This window comes from Myotis nattereri, assembly GCF_964212035.1.
Source record: "Myotis nattereri genome assembly, chromosome: 4".
NCBI lineage: Eukaryota > Metazoa > Chordata > Mammalia > Chiroptera > Vespertilionidae > Myotis > Myotis nattereri.
In genome coordinates, this window is record NC_138079.1 from 94,335,370 (window position 1) to 94,355,380 (window position 20,011).

Below are 20,011 nucleotides of genomic sequence, written 5' to 3' on the forward strand. Positions count from 1 at the left end.
GCGCTCTGCAGCCCCGGCTGTCCGTGAGCGTGGCCAGCTGGGCGAGCCGGCTGTGCTCCATGGCAATGTTTCCAAGGCTGTATTATTTGCGTTCCACATCCTCTACGTGGAATTATTTAATTCCCTGTTACTTTTCCTTAAAATAACAGGGGTTGGCAAGCTACCAGCCACATTCAGTCCAATGAGCTAAGAACGGTTTTTACATTTTTAAAGAGTTGTTAAGACCAAAAAAAAAAACAAAGACAAAAATGTAACAAGGCACTATATGGCCACCAAGCCCAGAGTATTCACAGAAAAGCCTGCCGACCCTACTTTAAACCTGCTCACGGTTTCCTACATCCATTTATTTTAAAGGGGACTTGATGTCCCTACATAAATGCTCACCTGGAATCACCTGCCATAAAGGAAGGAAATTTTGTTTAAAATGCTACATTGAAAATCAAATGTTATTAAACCCTCACCAGATGCATCTGCCTCTTGAAGGTCCCGAGACTGTTTCCGGTTCTTTCCTTGTTAAAAACAAAACCACCACTAAACCCAGATATTAGCGGTGCTACACGCGTGCTAACGGGCCAGGTGGAGAGCTCCCCGAGCTCCGTAGACACATTTAAACAAGAGCACAGTGAGCGCCCCTCTCATCGGGTGAGTGTCGTTGGTCGGTGCACTGTTTGGCCTCCACTTACACTGAGCTCATCGGCCACCAGCGCTACCTCCTGTACCCACCCCCCAACGCTGAGAAACCCTCTGTCCTCTCCTACAGCCACGGTCTGCCTACGTCCGGGCAGTGTGTGACCATAGGCCGGGTGCGTGGCTTGGACAACAGACATTTATATCTCCCAGGCGCGGGCAGATCAGGTGTCTGGTGAGAACAGACACTCGTGCTGGCTTGCAGACAGCCTGGTTCTCATGTCCCCACGTGGCAGAGAGCAGAAAGAGAGGGTCACGTTGAAGGTGGCGCCCCCTCCAGGCCGGGTCCCAACACCACCAGAGATTCTGATGGAGTTCTTCTCGGTGTAGCCTCCCGGATGTTTTTAGAACGGAGCGGAGCTATAATACGTGGACTCCTTAAGGTCTCAGTTCAAAGAGCTTTGACAATTATGTATGCACCCTTGTAACCTCCAGCCGAGGCAAGAAGGAGAACATTCCGTCCCCCAGAGGGCTCCCTCGGGCCCCTCTTAGCTCAGTTCCCACCACCCCCTGCTCCGAGGGCAACCACTTCTGCCACTGTCCTTCCCTCTGCCTGTTCTTGGACTCCCTAGGATGCGATCATGTGGGGTTGGGGGAAGGGAAGAGGGTTCGTTCCTCACTGTAAGCAGTGGGGGAGGGGCTCCATGCTGCCCGGCGGCTCTTCACGCGCAGCCAGACCACGCTCAGAGCCATTGCTTCACATGTCATTAAGAGCTTAACGTTGTGCCTCCCTCTAGTCATTTATTAGGCAAGATTGCAAGAAGAAAAACAAAAAAGGAAGGTTTTCCTTAGATTTTCCTCTGCAGCTCTGGGCACTGTCCCCTCAACCATCTCACCTGCGTCCTGGTGAAAACATCAGCCCTTACATAGCATTCCCTTTGAGGGGGCACCCCCTAAAATCCTTCCATGGATGAGCTCACCCCACTCCCCCAGCCTGCTGAGGCGGGAGCTATTATTATCCCCATTTCACAGGTGAGGAAACTGAGGTCCACGCAGGCGGCTCCAGTCCCTGCACTCGACCCCTCTGTACACCTTCGGTGCAGGGCTCCAGCTGTGTCCTTCCCCGTGCAGCGCCCTCACGCAGACTGGCTCCTGTCTCACTCAAGCTCCCCCGTACCCGATTGCTCACAGCCACACTCTCAGGCCGATCTGAGACAACTTCGCTTTCCTTTTCCTAAGAAGCGAGCGCAAGGTTCACTCTCTTAAATGTACTTTCAGAAGCTCACTCAGCCCTGAGGGCCCCACGTCCCCGAGAATGCCTGCAGAGGTCTCGCTAAAGTCCGGACACACAGACTGACCTGTCCCCTCTGAGCTCTTGCATCAGAGTCTGCCAGCTTGGAACCTGGCGACTCGTGCTTTAAAATACTCCCCCATGCGAGAGCCACGGATGTGGGAGCAGCGACCCAGGCCAGGAAGAATGCCCAGCAGGTGGTGGTTCTCCGTTTTCCAGACAAGGACACGGGACTCGGGTCAAGTGCACAAGTGGACACTAGAGGGGGGGGGGGGAAAGACTCCTTGACTGCCCTGAGCTCACACTATGCTCCCTGCACTTTGGTCTCATCCCCCCACTCGGGAGCTGGCACTGTCCCCGCCCGGGGCCCAGGCCGCCTGCGGTCCTCAGTCCCGCGCTCTTGTCCTTTCCCACAGATTACTCCACGATGCAGGCGGTCCAGGCCAGCATGATCCTCTCCACCATTCTCTGCTGCATCGCCTTCCTGATCTTCTTGCTCCAGCTCTTCCGCCTCAAGCAGGGAGAGAGGTTTGTTTTAACCTCCATCATCCAGCTCATGTCATGTAAGTAAAACAGCAGGCTTCCTGGAATCGGCACCCCCACCCCCCTACCCCCCCACTTCCCAGCCAGGAGGGTGGCAGGTGAGGACTTGGAAAGGAGAGGTTGGCAGCTGTGCCCCAGTGCCTCCGTGGGACATTTCATATTTTGGAGTTTGGATTTAGTTAGGGAGTCGGGGGGAGGAGGGGGGGGCATCCTTCCTGAGCTGGAATCTGTAGGGTGAGTAGGAGTTGCTGCAGAATGTGCTGTGTTGGTACAGAGGGGAAGGAACAGTGTGTCAGGCAGAGGGAACAGCAGACCAAAGCCCTGTGATAGAAGAGAGTTAGCTGGCAGCGGGGCTGGAGTGTAGAGACTGGGGGTGGGAGGCCTGGTGTGAGCTGAACCGGACTCATCGGTGTTGTAAGCCTAGGATTTGGGGGTCTTTTTCCCAAGCTGGTGGGAAGCCACCAACTGGCTTTTTGTCATTTTTTTTGGCTGGTTGGTGTTAGATGCGCCTGCTTTGGGCCCTTGGGGGCTGCTGGAGATACAGAGATGAACAAGACACGGCCTCAATCCTGAAGGGACTTAGAGAAAAAGGGTGTCTCAGAGCACTTTGCCCTACTTGTGAGTTCTAGAAGCTGGTGTAGAAGCCTCTGCCACCACATGATGGTGTGTTACTGGTCCTCAGTAGAGAGTTAAAGCTTTCTGATGGCAAAAACTGGAAGCCCCCCCTCCACACCTCCCACTGTACTTTCCAATCGGGAGACAACGGGTGGCTTGAGGAGGATGAGAACTCTGTACTTCAGAGACCGCCTGCTGCCTGGTGCTAACTCCCACCTCCTTCCAGCCACCTGTCTGTCTCCCAGACTTCATTCTCTGCAGCCCAGAGTGAAGTCCAGACCTGCCATGCCCTCAACATAGTCCCAAGGCACGTTACCACACACCAGGGTGATCTGTGTGCCTGCACCTGTTTCAGTTTTACTTTTTGTTTTTTTAATTCTCACCTGAAGACATGCTGAGGAAGAGAGAGAGAGAGAGAGAGAGAGAGAGAGAGAGAGAGAGAGAGAGAGAGGAACATCGATGTGAAAGAGAAACATTGATCGATTGCCTTCCATATGCTCTCTGACTGGGAATCAAACCCACAACCCAGGCATGTACCCTGATCAGGAATTGAACCGGCGACCTTTCAGTACACAGGACAATGCTCAACCAACTGAGCCACTCTGACTGGGCTGTCTCAGTTTTAAAACTGAGTCCTGCATCCCAGGAAACCCCTCAGTCCTGGGCATAGCAGGATGGCTGGTCACAGACAGCATCCTTCTCTCAGGGCACCTTACCTGACAAGCCAGGGTGCAGGCAGAGATGAGAGCATTTCGATCATAAAAGACCCTGGAGGGTCCCTTGGTCCCCGAGCCCCAAGTCCACCGGGATCCCTCTGGGGACCTGTCTAAACTGCAGACCCCAAAGGCCCATCTTGACCTGTTGGTTAGAACCTGGGGATGTGTGTTCTCAGCCATGAGCCCAGCACTTGGGAGCAGAGATGCAGACCCAGACCCAGTGAGGCCGAGAGAAGCAATACAACTTGCCTAAGGGCACCCGTGAGGGGCTGTCTGCTCTGCCTCTTCCTTTACTTTCTTTGTATCTCGCAGTGAGAGGCATGGACACCCCACTACTCGCACCATTAATGGCCATTGAATCTCGACACGTAACATGCAGAGAGGGAGTTGGGGAGTTTCCCATTCAAGTTTACTTTCTGTTATTGTCTCCATGTGTCTGTTTGTCTCTGAAGGCCGTTTAGTCAAAACTGGTTACCTTGATACAGAAGCCACACACATCCCTTTGCCGTCCACAACAACTCCTTTGACCATTTTTTGGCCGAGGACCTGCCCCTCCCTCTTCTGCCCCAAGCCTGCAAGGTTTGGACGCCATATCAGTCAGTGATGTTCAGGTGTGAGCAGCAGACGCTCTGATAACTTACGTAAGAGCCGGATGCCGGGGCAGCTCACACGATTCAAAGGAGAAGCTGGACACCAGGTCTCGGATAGAGGATCCAGGCAGCAGGAACTGATGGGCAGTCACTTCAGCGAGATGCTGGCAGAATCCGTGTGAATCAGAAGACAGTGTGGCTTTTCCCTCGATTCAAGCCTCCAGGAACAACAGTCTGATCAGCCGAGATTGTCATACACTCAACCCCCAGTTAGAGAAGGGCTGGCACCCTGAGGGACAGTCCTAGCTGGCCAGGGGAGGCGATAGGTCCCGCCAGGAAAACCAGGGTGCTTAACCTCATCCTAGCATTCATGTCTGTGATTCAGTCAAGTTGCCTTTGGCTGCAAGTAAGAGAAAATTCCAATTAACAATGACTCAGCCACAAAGACCTTTACTTTTTTAATATAACAAATAGGAGGTGGAAGGTGCCAGAGTTGGTCCGGCAGCTCAGCAGCAGTATCCCCAACCCCCACACCTCTCCTCCTTCTATGCCTCAGAGTGTCAGTGACAACCCTCTCATGGCCCCCAAAAGGCTGCCACAGCTCCAGCCATTCCCTCCTAACCTAACAGGCTAAAGTAGTATGCAAGGGGAAGTACTGAGTTGAGTAGTGGGGGACAGACATTGTACAGAGCCTGCAAAGCTTGAACTATTTACCGTCCAGCTCGACCCTGGCTTAGATACATGATGTCTTGTCTTCTGGGCTGGGCACACAGCTGCCCAAATAAAATTGTCTTCAGCCTGGCCAGCATGGCTCAGTGGTTGAGCGTCGACCCATGAACCAGGAGGTCACAATTTGATTCCCATTCAAGGCACAAGCCCAGGTTGTGTGCTCGATCCCCAGTGGGGGTCGTGCAGGAGGCAGCTGATCAATGCTTCTCTCTCATCATTGATGTTTCTATCTCTCTCTCTCCCTCTCCCTTCCTCTCTGAAATCAATAAACACATGTTTAAAAAAATAAAAATTGGGTTCAGCTAGCAAGAATGGGCAGCAAAATGGTGACAGGGGAGGCAGTGATAGTCAAGTAAAATATTCGTTATCATCGTTCCAATAGACTAAAACAAACACCTATAATAATAAAAGCTTAAGTTGGTCTCTAATAGTCCCCTCCGGGGCCTGGGACATGCTGCAGCCCATGACTTACTGGTGTCTTCACTTTTCTTCTCCCAGGCCTGTGTGTCATGATTGCAGCTTCCATTTACACAGACCGACGCCAAGACATTCACAACCACAACCCGGAGTTCTATACTCTGACCGCAGAAGGCACGTACGGCTACTCCTTCATCCTGGCCTGGGTGGCCTTCGCCTTCACCTTCATCAGCGGCCTCATGTACCTGATCCTGAGGAAGCGCAAATAGACCCCGGCGCTCAGTCGCTCTCACGCAGTACAGAGTCTACATCCAGATAACCGTTTTGTATATAATTCATTTTTTTGTTTTGTTTTTTTTGTGGTTTTTCTAGCAAACATATTGTTTCCTTTAAAAGCCAAAAAAAAGAGAAGAGTTTTTGCATTCTTGAGATCAGAGAACAGACTGTGAAGGCTGGAATTCAGAACTCCCGCCGTCGGAAAGTCCCAACAAGACAAAGCCAAAAATCCAGCCACGCTCAAATCCTGAAATGTCCAGCAGGATGTTTCCTTACCACGGGGATGTGATGTGAGGACAAGAGGCGGAGAAAGCCAGGTCTCGGGGGACATCTCCCCCTAGGTTTGGGCCATACCATGTCCTCCTCATCTCAGCTTCCCTTTCCCGAGTCTCTGGGTGTTTAGTGGTGGAAGGTGAGGTGAGGGGCGGCCAGGTGAGGGATGAAACCTCCTCAGGTATTCAGCCAAGTTCCATGTGAGAAACAGGTATGGACCCTGGTGTTCTGCCTGTACCAGACCACGGCCCTAACTGCCTATAACGGGCTAGGTCCCGAAGGTGCCACCTAAACTTGCAGACGATGTCACCTGCTTGCCTGGGGGAGGGGAATTCAAATGTGGGCTCACCCTGAGGCAAAAGACTTTCATCTTGTGATCCCTAGTACACCTGTAAAATGCACACTATCGGGTACCCACCCCCAGACCTACAAAATCTGTCTTCAGAAGTGGGGCCCGGAAGCCTGCATTGCTATCAAGCTCCTCCGTGATGCTCATGTGCCTTAAAGTTGAGGGCCACCTCCCAGAACCCGGGGAGCAGAACTGCCTCCTCACAAACGTTAAAGCTCTCATCATACCAAGCTGGGAGGTGGGTCTAGACCCCACTGCAGACCAAAGCCCTGGCCTCCGTCAGCTCTTGATTCTTCCCTGTCCCTGCCACAGCTGCTTTCATCTGGACCACCCAACCCCCAGGCCCAGGCCCCACACCCCACTAGCCAGCCACCCTGGGGGTGGGGGCCACAGCCTCCTTATAGCCCTAAGTCAGAAGGCTTCCCCCTTCTCTTCCTGACCTGCCTTCTAAGCCGGTTGGCCTCTACTACATTTCTGGAGCCTCAGAGGACCCATCCACCATCCATTCATTTACCCATTCATTCATTCATTCATCAGCATCAGGCTGGGTGATCATTTCTCCTTCTGGGGCTCATCGTCCAAGGAGAAGATGAATTAAAAACCAATTAGGAAAACGAATTAAAAACTGTGATGAAGGCTGCGAAGACCGCAACCAAGGATTGAAAAGCGAGGCTGGTGGGTGGGAGGGAACCTGCTTCATGCCTGCCTATCTTTAAATGCCCCTGGAGGCATGGAGATCACCCTCAACATCGCTCTCTCACCTGTCCAGCTGGCATTTTTTGGGCAGCATTGTCGATTCCATCAAGAGGACGTTTAGTTCTGTGGAGCACCCCAGGGCCCTGAGAGCCAATGAAGCAGTGACAGGAACCCTGTCTGCTGTGGTTCTCAGACTTGAGAGGGCGCAAGTGCCACTCGGGGGAATCTGCCTTGTCAGGGTCTGGGGGGGTGGGGGGGGGGGTTCCAGACAATTCCGAGACTATACTGAGAAATGCGGCTTTGGGGAGTCTGTCCTTAGGTGTAAACGCACCATGAGGTGTGAGGTGTGCGGCAGTGCGCCTGACCCCGGGCCGTGCCCCCGTTGAATGAGCTCTTGGCGCGCCTCCATCCTTTTCCTCTGGTGCTGAGCGTGCTTCTGGGGAGGCATGCCTGGGGCAGAGCAACCTGTTGGCCGCGTCTCGGCACTGGTGCTGCTTAAATGCTTCTGCACTTGACCTGCTGAGTGGCAGCGATCTGCCATCAGCCCAGTTCTGTGTTGAGTAGCTTTGGGGCCACCGTGGACTCCTTTTCAGTGCAGGATTGGGTTTTTCTGTCCATCTATTCATTCATTCATTGTTCATTTTCCACCGAGTACTCCGTGCCTGCTATGGTCCGGGCAGGGTGTGAGGCTTTAAAAACACAGGGGCGAGCAAATCCAGGCATCCTCCCCGAGGCAGGACACCGCCCCACAAAGAGGCTACCAGCACAGTGCAGGGTGACATCGGGCCATGGACAGGACAGGGTGCCACCTCCTGGAAAACTCAGGCGTGGGGTGGGTCGGAGCAGCCATATGCTTGGGGTTTGGAGGATGCTACAGGAGCCTGTGGAGGAAGGTGGGTCTACAGTGCCCCCAGCTTCCCAGCCAGGTGGCTTTTCTCTAGTTTCCTGGTGGCCATGTGGAGACAAACCAGCAGCCCTCAGAACCAGGAATCTGGTAAGCCTCATCCCCGGGCAATGCACGAATTTCCTTCTCCAAAACTTGAGGGGTGCGTGAGAGTCTGAAATGAACCCGTGAATTTTCCTGGCTGGTTGCCGCTACTGTACAGCATTAGCATCCACATCCATCGCGATGCCAAGGTTTTGTGACTCATGAGAGCTGCCTGCCCTGCATTGCGGAGGTGGGAATGAGTGATGGTGTCGGGGAGAAAACACCCACATTTCTTACCTGTAGGCAGAATCAGCCCTCACTCGGTGCTTATGATCAGTTACATCAACAACAAAGGAAACTAACAGACATCCAGGAAGCAAAAATTAGGACCAAATATATTACTGGTAACAACTGTATTTGAAGGAACTGTAGTTTGCGCATGTTAGGACATTTTTATACAGTACTGTAATTCTTTCAGGGGGGGGGGGCCTATGGATGGAGACAGACTAACTCGTTTTGTTATTCGCATTAAAATTACTTTGGGTCTCTGTCAAGTGAGTTTGGAAAATTGATGTGTAGCTCTGAGTGAATGTATATATTTATACCTGAACGCGGGAGAATTGGAGACCTCCCTCCAATCCCCCATCCTCTGCGGCAGGTTGGTGGCCTGTGTGCATCCCTAATTGACAGGCTGAGGTCCTGGGATGCTCTGTATTAACCGATGCCGAGGACACCTGGACCCCCCAGCCTGTATGTAAACACGCTAAACATAGTAGTTAGATAGAAGCTGTAGCATCATTTAAAATCTGCCTGGGTGGGGAATGACTAAACTTGCTAATCGTTGAAAGGCTACTTACAATACAGTGTATTGGGCAGTTTTGTATGTTGGGGGCGCGGTGGTGATGAGGAAATGCAGGGAAAGGCCTAGAGGTTAAGTCTGAACCTTGGTTTGTGGACAAATGTGATTTTAGGGTAGTTAGATACTTTCTCCTTAATGTGCCTTTGAAATAGTACATTTTCTATGTTTTGTATAATCTGAAACTGTACATGAAAAATAAAGTTTAAAACCAAATCGCCCAGAGCCACAGCCTCGAATGTGCCCATGCGTGCCAGCATCTAGGTTAGAATGCTGCCATGTCCATTGGCAGGGGATCATTTGATTTCTCATCAAGATGAAAGTGTGGTTTTTACAGCCAGCAGTTGGTGCCTGACAGTTCGTCATAGGACAGACTCCCACCACCTTTGCCTGGATGAACCAACCGCAACTGCCCAGGACCTGGGCTTCCAGAAGGATCCATACTGGGTTAACGATCTTAAACTTCGTAATGATATTTCAGCAAACAGCCCCACATTCTCATTTTGCAATGGTTTCCACAAAATATGTAGCCAGTCCTTTCTCTTCCTTGTTCTTTTTTTCAGTACGGCTTACCTTCAGTGTTATTTTGTACTAGTTTTGTTACTGGGTGGGGTCTGGGCCCAGAGGGGGTCTGTCTAGGCCTGACCAGTAGTGTGTGGGTTGTTGACTTTGTGCAGGAAGGATTGCGCAACACAAGTCCAGGTGATTTTTTAAAAATATATTTTACTGATTTTTTACAGAGAGGAAGGAAGAGGGATAGAGAGTTGGAAACATCGATGAGAGAGAAACATCAATCAGCTGCCTCCTGCACACCCCCTACTGGGGATGTGCCCGCAACCAAGGTACATGCCCTTGACTGGAATCGAACCTGGGACTCTTCAGTCCACAGGCCGCAGGCCGACGCTCTATCCACTGAGCCAAACCGGTTAGGGCAAGTCTGGGTGATTTTGAGAGCACGTTTATTCAAGCTGGGGACAGTGGAACAAAGGAAGGGCTTAGGGTAGAAGGAGCAAGGAGAGAGCTGAGGTGGGGCTGCTTTGGCTCCCTGAGGAATAGGTCACAGTAAATGAAGTGAGCTCACTGGGAAAGTCAGAGAAAATGGGGGCCTTGGAGACAGATTCAGGGAGTAAGCATGGGATGAGCGGCCGCTGCCTGCTGCTCCCCTGGTGGCAAGTCTTGTGAGGACCCATAGAGTTTAGGAAAAAGAAAGCAGAGCTACAAGGTGTGGGGGTGCTCTAGCAAGAGCATGCCATGGATCCTTTGTCTTGAGGCTTTATATCTTTCTCTGGCCAGTGGGAATCCTAGGCAAGGTTTCAGAGGAGGTCTTAGCAGAATATTCATTAGCTCTTCAGGTGTGACCTTCAATATGTTGACTCATCCAAAGGTGCGTAGATAGGTATCAGGAGTTATTTCCTAGTTAGTTTTATTTTCAAAGAACATCATTGAAGAGGGATGGGACAGAGGCTGTTCTGCCCCCTGATAAATCCCTCCCATTGAGGTGCCAACAGCAATCAAGGCTCAACTACAACAGGAGGGCCCACATGGGGTAGCGGCACACACGGAGTGCCCAGCTCAGGTGATCAGGGAAGCTATGTCACTGGACCCTACAGAACACCCACTATATAAGACCACTTTACCAAGCCCAGCAGACATAGCAGCTCTACCTAATACATAGAAACAAACACAGGAAGGCTGCCAAAATGAGGAGACAAAGAAATGTGTCCCAAATAAAACAACAGAACAAAACTCCAGAAAAAGAACTAAATGAAATGGAGACAAGGAATCTACCAGATGTAGAGTTCAAAACACTGGTCAGAAGGATGCTCAAGAAACTTCGGGGAAGAGTAGATGACCTTGTAAAAACTAAAACATAGAGGTAGAAACATAAAAACAGAACTAGAAAACATAAAAAGCACCAGTCAGAAATGAAGAATACACTAACTGAAAAGAAAAATACATTACAGTAGAGTAGATGAAACAGAGGATCAAATCAGAGATTTGGAAGACAAGGAAACAGAAAACATCCAATCAGAACAGCAAAAAAGAAATCCAAAAAAGTGAGGATAGTATAAGGACCTTCTGGGACAATTTCAAGCAGACCAACAATTGCATCATGGGAGTACCAAAAAGAGAAGAGAGAAAACAAGGAATTGAAAACCTATGTGAAAAAATGACAAAAACCTCCCCCAATCTGGTGAAGGAAATAGACCATACAAGTCCAAGAAGTGCAGAGCCCCAAACAAGATGAACCCAAAGAGGTCCACATCAAGACACACAATTAAAATGCCAAAGGTTAATGACAAAGAATCTTAAAAGCAGCAAAAGTGGTTAGTTACCTACAAGGGACCTCCCATAGGACTGTCAACTGATTTCTAACAGAAACTTTGCAGGCCTGAAGAGATTGGCAAGAAATATCCAAAGTTACGAAAAGCAAGACCTACATCCAAGATTACTCTATCCAACAAAGCTATCATTTAGAACTGAGGGACAGATAAAGAGCTTCCCAGACAAGAAAACACTAACTAATTTACAGAATTTAAGCAGTGATTTTACAATAGAAACGAATTTATTTATAAATGTTAATTATTTGGTTTAACACGAAAGAATAAATCAAGAAAATCATAATTATTACAGATTATTGTATGGTTGTCAGTGAACACAACGCAGAAGAGGATGTGTCCCACACATTACACTCCTAAGGTGTGTGTGTATGTGTGTGTGTGTGTGTGTGTGTGTGTGTGTGTGTGTGTGTGTCAAACCGTTTAGGGTACAGATGGAATACTTGTGAAAATGCAGATTCTAGACCTTCTAAATCTCTAAGGTCATGACCCAGAATCTAAATTTTATAAACCTTTCAGGTTATTTTGCTGACCACAAAAGTTTGCAAGCCATCATTTTAAGGGATCAGACCTATGTACATAATCACATGGATTTTCATTTTACCTTTAGCGGTAAACCTGGAACGAGAAGTATTTTATATATAGACGTGTATATGGATTTCTACTCCCCCCCGCCAAGAAATATGTATCCAAAAAGTTTCCTCCTTCCAATGTATTTGCTTTATGGACATCGAAGGCCAAGTGGCCAGAGTGAATGAGCAAGTAATGCTACTGCCTCCTAGTGATGGTGTGTGGCCACACAACAGAACAATAAAATACTGCAGCAAAGATTACATCCTTTCACATCCAATTTAGCCCAAATCCAACATAGCTGACAGAAGCTAACGTGAGTTATTCCTCATTACTTTACATTTAACTCTATTCTGACCAGAACACTGCTGGGTACCTATCTTCATTGAGCTCAATTTATTAATTTTTAGCCATGTGATTCTTGTGATCATGCTTTCAGTTACTATAATATTACTACATTGAGACAGATTTACAGTTTGCAACTGGATGTCTGAGTAGAATTTACGATTTCTCAGTGTTGGCCCAACTGACATTTGGGCCAGATAATTCTCTGTCGTGGGATGTCCCGTGCGTGTCAGATATTTAGCAGCATTTCTGGCCTTCACCCCCTAGATGCCAGTTGCACACACACCCCAAAACTGTGACAACCCAAAATGTCTCCAGACATTTGCCAGGTGTCCCCTGGGGAGGGGAGGCAAACTGCCCTCATTTGGGAATCACTGCTGTAGGGTTTTATGCACCAGGAAATATGGTGATTGGCAACCAATAGGCAGCTTGAGGGTGAGGGTGCTGTTGGAAATTGCTAGTGAAGGTGGCGGGCCCAAAACATCTCCCACCAGTGGGAAAAGCGAATGACAGCCTACCACTGCGGCCCCTGCCATATCTCTGAACACCCAGGGGAATAGCACAGGATGTGCCTGGTCCCCAAACAAACTGCACGTGTGCTCAATGTTCGTTATTGACTAAAACAGAGAGACCAGAGCAACCAAAAAGAAGTTACTTTCTGTAGCGGTGTTGGCAGCAAAGTGGCACCGGGTGTTAGATGGGTGGGGTCAGACTGGACCTGGGTTCAGAAACCTTGGTGCTTGGGTTCTGGCTAGAAAAGAATTCAGACCCAAGACTCAAACTATAGGGAAAGTTAGAGGTAGAAACAGTGAGCCATAGAAGAAATGGGCTCAGGAAACAAATTACAGGGGCCAAAGAAGGGGCCCTAGAGCTCAGGAGGGAGGATAAAGGTAAGGCGCCTAGAGGGGAAGAGGAGGATGGGAAAAGCTTGCGTGTGCTCCTGGGAGGGAGAGTGTGCTGGGGCTCTGTCCTCAGGGCTTTTAAGGGTGGGGACTTTAGGGGCGAGCCCAGGGGAGGACCTTAATAGAATATGCATCAGCTTTCCATGTGTGTCCTTCCAGGATCGTGGTCTCCACTGATTGGTCGGCGCCAGGGCTGGGGGTCATTAGTCAATGCAGCTGGTCCTGAGGTCGGCCATGGCAGCATTTGCCTGGTTTTGCTGCTTCTCAGAGCCTGGAGCGGAAACACAGCTGAGGCCTAGATGTTATCCCCAGGGGTCGGTGCTTAAGGAGTGGTCTGCACGGGCCCACGTGGGAGCCTCCTGATGCCCCTCTTCGGACCCTTGTTCCTCCTCCAAGGGGGTCTACTGCATGACTATTGACATGCCAGGGCAGGAAAGGTCAGGGGAGAGTCAGAACCCCATGGCCAGTGATATGAAAGGTCAGGGGGTCTAAATCACATGACCAGCAGTGCTAGGGGAGGAAAGGTCACCCTGGGGGCGGGGTCCTTGTTTTCCCAGTTTTGCCCGTTGCTAGACACCCAGGGCTTTCCCTCTGGTGACCTGCTGTACCTGGCCCATCGTCCTTGCTCTGCTCATGTCTAACTGCCTAACACAGAAGGACGAAGTGTCATTTCACCAGGGGCTTGGACACATGCAAGAAAAGGGAGGCAAATGTATGGTTTTTTTGTTTTGTTTTTGCCAGGAGGGGAAGTTAAGCTGCCATGATATGCTGCCGCCTCATCCAGAGAGGAATGGAGGGTAAAAGGACCGATGGAGAGTGAGAGCCCAGCCAGAAGAGCATCCACATTCCCAGTGGGCCCGGAGTTGGTGATGCGGGATCGGGTATTAACAAAGCCACCACCACACTTCTGTCCTCTTAGCTGTTTGGGCTTGTGTTTTCCTGGAGCTTGCCTCTCCTCTTTGCCGTCCTACAGGAGCCTTTGTCCCGAAAGCCCCCCAGACCTTCCCAGATATCTGATGGGAGGAAACATGGACCCCGCTGAGCTAACTGCCTACATTCAAATCTGGTCCCAGCACTTCCCTGCTGTGTGATTTTGGGCAAACTGCTTGATGTCTCTGGGCCCCTGCTTCCTGGAGAATGGGAACAGCCATAGCAGAAAGAGCAGGGGGTATACAGTCCGTGCTCAATCAGGGCTATCCATCCCTTATTATTGTCAAGTCATTGGGCCAAGGCCACCTGCCAGGTATGTGGCAGATTCAAGGCTTGACATGAGATGTTCCGACTCCAAGTCCTGGGTTCTCGACCTCACCACATGCCCGAGCCACTGGGGAAGCTTCCGAAGCCTGGATCCCACCGAGGTTGCCCTTTAATCGGCCTGGGGAGCAGCCTGGGTGTGGAAGTTGTTAAAATTCTCCGGGTGATCCTAGCGTGCACGTGGGCGGAGAATCTCGCTCTGCTCCACATTATGACTCAGGTGCAATCTAATGACCGGCAGAATTGCGCAGTATTTAATGAAACGAGAACCAGCAGGGAAGAAAGGATGTTCACGGGGGGTGGGTTATCACCACCTCCAATGTCTGGCTTATTTCACTTAGCGTAATGCCCTCCAGGTTCTTCCAGGCCGTAACCCGTGACTGCGTTTCCTTTTCATGCCTGAATAATATTCTACTGCACATGCATCCCATATTCTCTTCATCCATCCTTCTGCCCATGTCTGTTTAGATTGTTTCCTCCTCTTGATTCCACCTACATGAGGTCCCTAGAGTAGTCAAAGGCATAGAAACAGAAAGTAGATGGTGGGTGCCAGGGCTGGGGAAGGGATCATGGAGAGTTGCTGTTCAAAAGTTCAGAGTTTCAGTTATGCAAGATGAGAAAGTTCTAGAGAGCTGCTGTACAACATCCTGCCAATAGTTAACAACACTGGACCGGACACTTTGTTAGGAGGGGAGATTTCATGTTATGCATTTTGTTTTTTACCATCCTAGCTTTAACATATATATTTTTTTTATTGATTTCAGAGAAGGGAGAGAGAGAGAGAGAGAGGGAGAGAGAGAGAGAGAGAGAGAGAGAGAGAGAGAGAGAGAGAAAGAAGCATCAATGATGAGAGAAAATCATTGCTCAACTGCCTCTTGCACACACACACACACACACACACACACACCGCTACTGGGGGGTCAAGGATGCAACCCAGGCATGTGCCCTAATCAGGAATCGCACTGTGACTTCCTGGCTCACAGGTCAATGCTCAACCACTGAGCCACGCTGGCCAGGCCACCATCCTAATTCTTTTTAATGGCAGCATTAAGGGGGTGGTTCAGACAAGTGCTGAAGACTCCAGAGGGGGCAGAGGTAACACACAGTGGGGCTTCCTGGAGGAGGAGGTGGTGGCTGAGCTCACCTGAACCTGGGCTTTCTGGGAGGAGAGGCACCAGGAGAGCAGAAAAGGGTGGAGCCAGCTCGTGGAGCCGCTGCCTGGGGTTTCCCAGGGGTGGGTGGGAGAGGCAGGCTGCGGGGAGTTCATGCGTTGGGCTGCCCCCTTTAGCAAGAGCTGCGGACATGGACCCTCCCAGAGTTGCCTCCGCTGGTTAGAAGGCGTGGCCTGCCTCCCCCGCCTCCCTGGTTCTGGGTGAGTTGACACAGTAACCAGAGTACCTATTAAAGGGAGGATGACTCAGCCTCCAAGCTTGACTCAGTCTTGCTTGGCTTGTTTTCTGGCAAAGGAGGCAGAGGGAGCCAGTGGGCAAAATGGGGCAAAATGCATCAACTTGCCAGATTTCGCCTGCAGCTCAACTGGTTTCACATTTAGCCTGGAGTTCTGTCTGGTGGTGTGTGAAAACGCCTTTGTAATTTGCTCGCGGGAGAAAAGCCGTTTCTTGAAGTGTGGTCCATGGAGTTGCTGCCGTGGAATTCCCTGGGGAGTGTGCTGAGCATGCAGCGTTCTGGACCCCATCCCAGATTCAGTGAGTGGGACCCTCAAGGGTGAGGCCCTGGAATCTGCCATTTTCACAAGCTCTCCAGGGATTTGGGCTGCAGGCTGTCGGTGGATCAAACTGGGCATATTTCACGGGGTGCTTAACCCTGTAAACTAGCCCAGGCAGCCCCGATCAGGAGGCGGGATAACCTACCTTCTCGGCTGCTGCTGGCCTTTGTCTCGCCGGACGTGACAGACACACAGTGGGCCTCAGAGAAGAGTTGGAAAGGCAATGACCCCACTTCAGTTCAACCCCAAACGATACATTTTAAAAAGGGAAATCTCATCTCCTACTTGTGACCCACAGGTTTTCAAAATACCTGTTCATCACATTGATGTGGATGTTTGTTGCTTTCTTTGTCTAATATGCAATCCCCTTGCTTGGTAACAACACCCCTGATTCCTTTCGGGGAGCCCTCTCCCTGGGGGCAAGCTGGTGGGCAGGTCAACCAAGGTGTCTCGTGATGTGTGACCCAGCCAGGCCAGTCGGTGTTTCTCTCCTAGGCAGTGAGGATGGAGATCCCCGTTGGCCTTCACTCTCTTGAGCAGCTGTATCTTATCTAGTCTCCATCAGTTCCTCTCCTTTCGATGGCCGCTTTGCCCCTTTCTGAGCCTTCTCTAGTCTGTGCTGAAATTCTGGGGGCCATCCTCAGTCCCTCACATAAATCCCTCTGACGCTTAACTTTTGCGTCATTTGACAACTCTGAAGGTCCTTTCTCCCTCCCTCCCTTCTTCCCTCCCTCCCTTCCTTCTTCCCTCCCTCCCTCCCTCCCTTCTTCCCTCCCTCCCTCCCTCCCTCCCTCCCTTCCTTCCTTCCTTCCTTCCTTCCTTCCTTCCTTCCTTCCTTCCTTCCTTCCTTCCTTCTTCCCTTATGTCTGCACGGCGCCACCCTGTTCTGGAAAGCTTCGTTCTGTGCTTATTTGTCACAGGGAGAGGGGAAGAGCTGATGTGGGGATGGTAATGTGAGCCATTTCTGTGCTCTTCATTTTGCCATTCAACGTAGTCCATCAGAAAAGCTGTACATTTCATCACAGACAACACAGAGTGCGTTGCTTCCACAGTCTCCCTGCATTTTGAGTCTTCCCACTTGCACTGAATTCTCAGCTGACATCAATGGTCTTGAGTCTCCATCATTCGCTTCCAATTTGGTGAAAGGGTGCAAGGAGGAATGAAGTGAGGAGGGGATGGTTTGCCTGATGGTAAAATAAATCCACCTGCAAGGGCTTTTATTTCCAGAAAGAACTGACACTCCGGGACGGGGAACACAGCCAGGAAAGAGTTTCTGACTCTTGAGTTTAGAAAAGCCAATTGCCTGCGAGGGCGATTCCAGTTACAGTTTGTGCATCAAGTAGAGAATAAAAATCAGCTGAGGACCTGTGGAGGTCTGGGAGGGAAGGGCCAGGGGGTACCTAGATATCAGCAAAAAAGGGCTACATGGGCACCATGTTTCGAACATGTGACTTAGCGGTACTGTGACAATCAATTGGCTTCCACACCAAAAAGTTTTCATTTTCATTTCAGAAATGTGGAAAAGAGGCATGACTGCCACCTGGTGGCCATTGTCCCAAATTGTTCGTTCAGGGCTGCTAGGGATGAATTCGTGACACAGAGGTTAAAATACAAACATTCGAAAGCCCTCAACATTTGGCTACTGACCTGGACTGTATACATTTCTATATTCAATTAAAATCTTCATTATAAACCAAAATAATTTGGTTTGGTCAGATAAATTTTTATTTTAATCAGATATTCCTCAAAGAAGAGAAATGATTCCATCGATCCCTTTTATGCCCAGTCTACAATTTCTTCTGCCGGGTTACTTATCCTGGAGAATAAGGTTGGGGGGGTTATTCTGCCTCCTCAGTGGCCTTGAGGCAGAGTAACTGGACCCTGGGGTCTGGGCCTGATATACGTAATGAAGGCTCCCTGGGAGTTATTCATTCTTTTCCTGCCCCTGTGTTACTGGCGAGACAATGAGACCTTGGTTCTTCTCTTCTTGAAAGAAAGATTTAAATCAAGAAACAAAGTGTAGCAAAGTAAGAATTTATCGGCCACAGCAAATATATACTTAGGACAGGGAAACAAGGAAGGGCATAGAAGAAGCGACAGGAGGGTCTAGGGCAGCCGTGGGCAAACTATGGCCCGCAGGCCTGTTTGAAATGAATAAAACTAAAAAAAAAAAGACCATACCCTTTTATGTAACGATGTTTACTTTGAATTTATATTAGTTCACACAAACACTCCATTCATGCTTTTGTTCCGGCCCTCCCGTCCAGTTTAAGAACCCATTGTGGCCCTCGAGTCAAAAAGTTTGCCCACCCCTGGTAGGTCGGCAAACTCATTCGTCAACAGAGACAAATATCAACAGTACAACAATTGAAATGTCTTTTGAGAGCCACATTTTTTAAACTTAAACTATATAGGTAGGTACATTGTTATTAACTTAATTAGGGTACTCCTAAACTGGCCTTTGCTAAAAACGGCCTCAATCTGATTGAGGTACGTTTGCTGAGGTCGACCCCTTCCAACTCTCCCATCCACACTCGTCTTGTATACATGTTTCGTCTATCTCCTTTCGTCCATCCTCTCTATATGTGCAAACCATCTCAACATACCTTTCTCAATCCTCGACACTACATCTTCTTTCACTCCACAACGTTCCCTAAAATTAACTTAATAAACTTTACTTAAAGTTTTAAGTCTTAGTTAAACTATAGGTAATGTTGAATAAAACTTGATATCATACTTAATAACGATATTATTTATTGATAAAATTAAATTCCTGACTGACTGGCTCACTCAACTCATGCATGAATCGCGCTGCCCGACCGACACCCCCCACTTCTAACGCCACTTCTTCAAAATAGACTCGCCCAGGCCGAAAACCGACTTCTGCGCATGGGCCACGAAGTTTCAATCGCACTGTACGTGCGCACCTGCACGTGGTACTTTGTGGAAGAGCCACACTCGAGGGGCCAAAGAGCCGCATGTGGCTCGCGAGCCGCGGTTTGCCGACCACTGGTCTAGGCTGGGCTGCTTTGGTTCACTGAGAAGTCAGAGAAAAGGGGGCCTTGGACACAGGTTCCGGGGGTTGACCCAAGAGGAGTTGCTGCTGCTGCCCATTGCTCCCCTGGTTACATGTCTCGTGGGGTCACTTAGAGGAAGGGGAAAGGAATGGCACGGACGTGCTCCCCTGGGGCAGAGTGTGCACTGGGTCCTTCATCCTGAGCCCATGTATCTCTCTTGCAGGTGGGAATCTCGGGAGGGCTCAGGGGAGGTGCTCACTAGAATATCCATCAGCTTTCCAGGTGCGCTCTTTCAGGGTCCTGGTCTCCACTGATGGGTCAGAGCCAGGGCAGGGGGTCATTATTCAATGCAGGTGGTCTGAGGCAGCCACGGCATCACTTGTCTGGTTTTGCTGCTTTTCTGGGCCTGGAGCTGAAATATAGCCTAAATGAGGCCTAAATGTTATCTCTAGGGAGGAAAAGATAACATGACTAACGATATTAAAAGTCAGGGGATCCAAATTGCCTGACCAGCAATATGCTACGGGATTAAAGGTTACCCTGGTTCTTGTTTGCTCATTTTTGCCCCTTGCTAGGCATCCAGGGCTTTCTGACCCTGGCCCATCCTTCTTGCTCTGATCATGGTGTCTAACTGTCTATAACACCTGGCCATCATTTCCACCACCCCAGTCCCAGCTGCTGTTCTCACCATTGCATTGTAACTGTCACCCTGGTAACCCTCCCTCCCCCATCACCCAAGCCCACTCACCAGTCTGTTTTCCAGAGTGATCCGAACCCTCCCTTCTGGTCCTGTCACCCACCTGGATTGAAACCTTCAGTGGCTTTCCATTACTCGCAAAAGAATGACCAACTTCTCAACATAAACAACAGTCTCGTAGTGCCCCAGGTGAAATATAAATTTTTAGGATGAAATAGGCAGGTTTAGGAAATTTTCAAAATTAAGGGGTCCATG

General features: G+C 49.9%; 1 protein-coding gene across 1 annotated transcript in view; it reads left to right on the top strand.

The window, feature by feature from the left end:
• Nucleotides 1–9,113, top strand: part of EMP2 (epithelial membrane protein 2) — a 34,426-nt gene extending 25,313 nt beyond the window's left edge. The window contains exons 4-5 of the mRNA XM_081090367.1: nt 2,335–2,481; nt 5,610–9,113. Coding sequence (XP_080946493.1) covers nt 2,335–2,481; nt 5,610–5,797 — 335 coding nt within the window. The 3' untranslated portion in view covers nt 5,798–9,113. The remainder of the gene's footprint in view (nt 1–2,334; nt 2,482–5,609) is intronic.
• The last annotated feature ends 10,898 nt before the right edge of the window (nt 9,114–20,011 follow it).